This window comes from Argentina silus (assembly GCF_951799395.1).
Source record: "Argentina silus genome assembly, chromosome: 21".
NCBI classification, from domain to species: domain Eukaryota; kingdom Metazoa; phylum Chordata; class Actinopteri; order Argentiniformes; family Argentinidae; genus Argentina; species Argentina silus.
The window spans coordinates 2,045,134-2,050,133 of NC_139675.1; the positions used below are offsets into that span (position 1 = coordinate 2,045,134).

At 49.2% G+C, this 5,000-nt stretch overlaps 1 protein-coding gene across 1 annotated transcript in view; it reads left to right on the forward strand.

The window, feature by feature from the left end:
- The window catches only part of lrba (LPS-responsive vesicle trafficking, beach and anchor containing), a gene marked incomplete at its 3' end in the record, with an annotated part of 96,740 nt that overhangs the window by 45,707 nt on the left and 46,033 nt on the right, over positions 1-5,000 (forward strand). Inside the window, exons 3-4 of the mRNA XM_083692783.1 lie at positions 1,948-2,048; positions 4,230-4,325. Coding sequence (XP_083548909.1) covers positions 1,948-2,048; positions 4,230-4,325 — 197 coding nt within the window. The remainder of the gene's footprint in view (positions 1-1,947; positions 2,049-4,229; positions 4,326-5,000) is intronic.

Consider the following 5,000-nt stretch of genomic DNA (forward strand, 5'->3'; position numbering starts at 1 on the left):
AATCGAACCAGGAACCTTGCGATTACTGTTACTGCTACGCCACTAAGCGCCCCCTACAGACAGCTTTTTACGTTAGATGTTACCCAGCTCTCCCTCAGCTGCTACTATATTGAGTTATGTTGGTTAGCCAGGTAATGTTAAGGTAACATTTTAGTGCCATTTATGTAAGCCACCTTGAATGTCAGAATATTGCAAGTGAAAAATGCTGTATTGTATAGGACTCTACAAATAGCTGTATTGTACAGACTTGCTCCATTTCCTGTGTAGTGTACACCTGTTGTTGCCGATGGTTACGGCCAGGTCGCAGGTCACTCTGAACTGAACGTTCCCTGTAGATTGGAACCTCCCTTAAAATGGCTGAATACCCTGTCAGTGCCCTGCCCGATAGGAACGCTCTCTCTCTCTCTCTCTCTGTCTCTCTGTCTCTCTGTCTCTCTGTCTCTCTCTCTCTCTCTCTCTCTCTCTCTCTCTCTGTCAGAACAGGAGAGATATACCAGAGATGTTTAAAATACACTCCCATGATTTATACATCAGAGCTTCCTACTGTATAACAATTTATCCTCTCTCTCTCTCTTACCCCCCCTTCCCCTCTCTCTCTCACCTCCCACTCCCCCCCTCTCTCTCACCCCCACCCCCCCTCTCTCTGTCTCACCCCTCTCCATCTCACCCCCCCCCTCTCTCCGTCTCACCCCCCCCCCCCCCCTCGCCTCCAGTAAAATCCCTCACCCTTCTCCCCCTGTCTCTCACCCCGTCTACAGACCAAAATAACCACAAGTTAAGCTCATTGACCAGTGGTTCAGAGCAGGTTCAGCCAGCGCAGCTTTACCTCCGGGGGGAAACAACGCAGCCAGGCTGGGGAGAGAAGAGGGTCACTGGGCTGTGTGTCATCATCCTATCACATTTATTAATGCGCTCCACAAATACAGTTTGATTTGATTAGTCGATTCATTCAAGAGGGTTGGCTTCAGCGAGGCGCTGTGCAGAACCTCTGATCGACAAATCATGTTCCTCTGCAAACCGACTGGCCATTAAGTGATCCCTGCTTATGAAGATTAGCTGACTGGCGCAGTGGCTGGCTACGGCTTGATGCTCTTGAAAGCAGACTTCCTCTCCTCTCCTCTCCTCTCCTCTCCCCTCCTGTCCTGTCCTGTCCTTTCCTCCCGTGGCTGGTGTGTCTGTGTGTGTGTGTGTGTGTGTGTAGCTCAGAGTCACATGGCCCTACGGTGGCCCCAGGCCGGTCTCTCTGGGAGTCACCAGCCTCTCTGCTGCTGGCCCTGATGGACATGTCCCTCTGTCACATCAGGCAGACGGTCATGTGTCTGATTGAAGGCCAGGGGCAGGAGTGGCCAGGAGTGGGAGCATGGTGGCTGGTGTGTGTGTGTCTGTGTGTGTGTCTGTGTGTGTGTCTGTGTGTGTGTCTGTGCGTGTGTGCGTGTGTGCCTCTGTCTGTGTCTGTATCTGTGTGTCTTTGTCTGTGTGTGTCTGTGTCTCTGTGTGTCTCTGTGTGTCTGTGTGTGTCTGTGTGTGTACCTGTGTGTCTTTGTCTGTGTGTGTGTGTGTGTGTGTATGTGTGTGTCTGTGTGTGTGTGTGTCTGGAGGCTAGAGAAAGCAGGCAGCCTTGGCTCCAGTTGTCCTGCTGTATCGTGCGCCACCAACAGCAGCAGACAGGATCAGATGGGCTCTGGTTGACAGACAGCTCCTCTCCAGCCTCTCTGGGTCCTACATGGGGAGCCAGCTGGAGCCAGACAGAGACCCTGGCTCTGCTGACCTGACCTCCCTGTTTCAACATGGCATACTTCACCTCTGAGTGTGTGTGTGTGTGTGTTATCCCTGTTATCATGTTTAACCTGTGTGTGTGTGTGTGTGTGTGTGTGCGTATGTGTATGTGTGTGCGTTATCCCTGTTCTCTTGTTTAACGTGTGTGTGTGTGTGTGTTCTCTGTTCCAGACCTGATGGTGGACATGCTGGGTGTGTTGGCCAGCTACAGCATCACCGTCAAGGAGCTGAAGCTGTTCTTCAGTAAACTGCAAGGAGAGAGAGGCCAATGGGTAACTGCTCTAACCACCTCCAACACCTCCACTACTACCTCCAACACCACCCCCACCACCACCATCACTACTACCTCCAACCCCACCATCCCCCCACCCCCAACCCCACCACCACCCTAACCACCTCCACCACCACCATCACTACTACTACTACTACAACTACTACCATCACCACCACCCTCACCACCACCCCAACCCCACCATCCCCCCACCACCACCCCCACCACCACCACCCCCACCCCCACCACCGTCATGTCATGTTGACCTAGTAGCAGCATGAGGAATGTGTCAGTAACATCCCCGTCTCCCTGCCTGCTCCAGAGAGGCCTCTGCGTATGCTAGCTCATGGACTCTGTTCTTCTGAGGTCTGTGGGGCCTCAGTGCACAACATCACTGCATTATTGATGCATCGTAGTTTAGGGTTTTTTAATGAGGTTGCCTCAAAGCACAGATCTGAAGTTTGTATTGCTTTGTACTTCTTCATATAGAGTAGTTTAGGTTATACATTTAGGGGGAGAGGAGGGGAGGGGGGGGGGAAATGATCTCTGCCCAATTGCACAACGGGTTGAATAGTTCTAAGTTGCTCAGGACGTTGCAAGAACTAATACCAACAATGTGCTAAAGCTAACATTAGCGGTGAGCGTTTCAGAAGTATGTTTTTTTCCGACTTGCCTTTGTAGTTTTCCACCGTGGCGCCGGCTGAACAGTCTAGTCTGGCAGTGTGCACCAACGTGAACTGAGGACAGAGGGGAATATCCCTGAGAACAGAAGACTCAGCCTTGTACTAAGAGTGCGTGCGTGCGTGTGTGTGTGTGTGCGTGTGTGCGTGTGTGTGTGTGTGTGTATGATGTATTAGTCACTGAATTGCTAGCTGCACCATCGGGACAGAAAGCGAGAGGGAGAGGAAGACCCCATACATCAGGATGTGTAATCAAGTTGTCACAGAAATGGGGCAAGCTGCTTTTGTACTTCTCGATTTCAGACCCCCTCACGTACACACGCACGCATGCACACACACACCCACACACACACAGGGGGGTGCACACAGAACAAACCCCCTCCGTCACACCATATGCCGCACAGTTTGAAATGTTCACCGCCGTCTTACCAGAGAGAGGAAGGCGAGCTCGCTGAGACGCTCATCAATACATTCATGGAGACTTCATCAAAATGGCCTGGCGGTTCTGTGGGTTTCCGTCAGTGCGTTGTTGAGAGGATGAGGTCTGGTGTGGTGGGCGTTGCCATGGCAGAATAAAGACTAATTTAAAGTAGATGAAGACCGCTGCTGTCACAGAACGTTGAATATTCCCCCGGGAGATTTAGGCTTGATGCATTTAGAAAAGCAGTACAGTAGAAGTAGTAGTAGAAGTAGTAGGAGTAGTAACAGTAGTAGTAGTAGTAGTAGTAGTAGTAGTAGTAGTAGTAGTAGTAACAGTAGTAGTAACAGTAGTAGTAGTAGTAGTAGTAGTAGTAGTAGTAGTAGTAGTAGTAGTAACAGTAGTAGTAACAGTAGTAGTAGTAGTAACAGTAGTAGTAGTAGTAACAGTAGTAGTAGTAGTAGTAGTAGTAGTAGTAACAGTAGTAGTAGTAGTAACAGTAGTAGTAGTAGTAGTAGTAGTAGTAGTAGTAGTAGTAACAGTAGTAGTAGTAGTAACAGTAGTAGTAGTAGTAACAGTAGTAGTAGTAGTAGTAGTAGTAGTAGTAGTAGTAGTAGTAACAGTAGTAGTAGTAGTAACAGTAGTAGTAGTACAAGTAGTAGTAGAAGTAGTAGTAGTAGTAGTAGTAATAACAGTAGTAGTAGTAACAGTAGTAGTAGTAGTAGTAGTAGTAGTAGTAACAGTAGTAGTAGTAGTAACAGTAGTAGTAGTAGTACTAGTAGTAGTAGTAGTAACAGTAGTAGTAGTAGTAGTAGTAGTAGTAGTAGTAGAAGTAGTAGTAGTAGTAGTAGTAATAGTAGTAGTAGTAGTAGTAGTAGTAGTAGAAGTAGTAGTAGTAGTAGTAGTAGTAGTAGTAGTAATAGTAGTAGTAGTAGTAGTAGTAGTAGTAATAGTAATAGTAATAGTAGTAGTAGTAGTAGTAGTAGTAGAAGTAGTAGTAGTAGTAGTAGTAGTAATAGTAGTAGTAGTAGTAGTAGTAGTATGTATGTGATGGTGATGGTAATGCTGTGTGTTCTGTCCCCAGCCCCCCCACGCCGTGAAGCTGCTGTCTGTGTTGAAGAGCATGGCTCACAGGAACGGACCCGACTCCTTCTTCAGCTTCCCGGGGAAGAGTGCTGCCGTACGTACCCTCCACCTAGTACACCCTCCACCTAGTACACCCTCCACCCTAGTACACACTCCACCCTAGTACACACTCCACCTAGTACACCCTCCACCTAGTACACCCTCCACCTAGTACACCCTCCACCTAGTACACCCTCCACCTAGTACACACTCCACCTAGTACACACTCCACCCTAGTACACCCTCCACCTAGTACACCCTCCACCTAGTACACCCTCCACCTAGTACACCCTCCACCCTAGTACACCCTCCACCCTAGTACACACTCCACCTAGTACACACTCCACCCTAGTACACACTCCACCCTAGTACACACTCCACCCTAGTACACACTCCACCTAGTACACACTCCGCCTAGTACACCCTCCACCTAGTACACCCTCCACCCTAGTACACCCTCCACCTAGTACACACTCCGCCTAGTACACCCTCCACCTAGTACACCCTCCACCCTAGTACACACTCCACCTTGTACACACTCCACCTAGTACACCCTCCACCTAGTACACCCTCCACCTAGTACACACTCCACCTTGTACACACTCCACCCTAGTACACACTCCACCCTAGTACACACACCCTCGTACATGCACCCTCCACTGTACTATGGTGCCAGACCACTGGACCACCCCAGGCCGCTCTACAAGGCTTTTTACTTCCAACAGGCTTC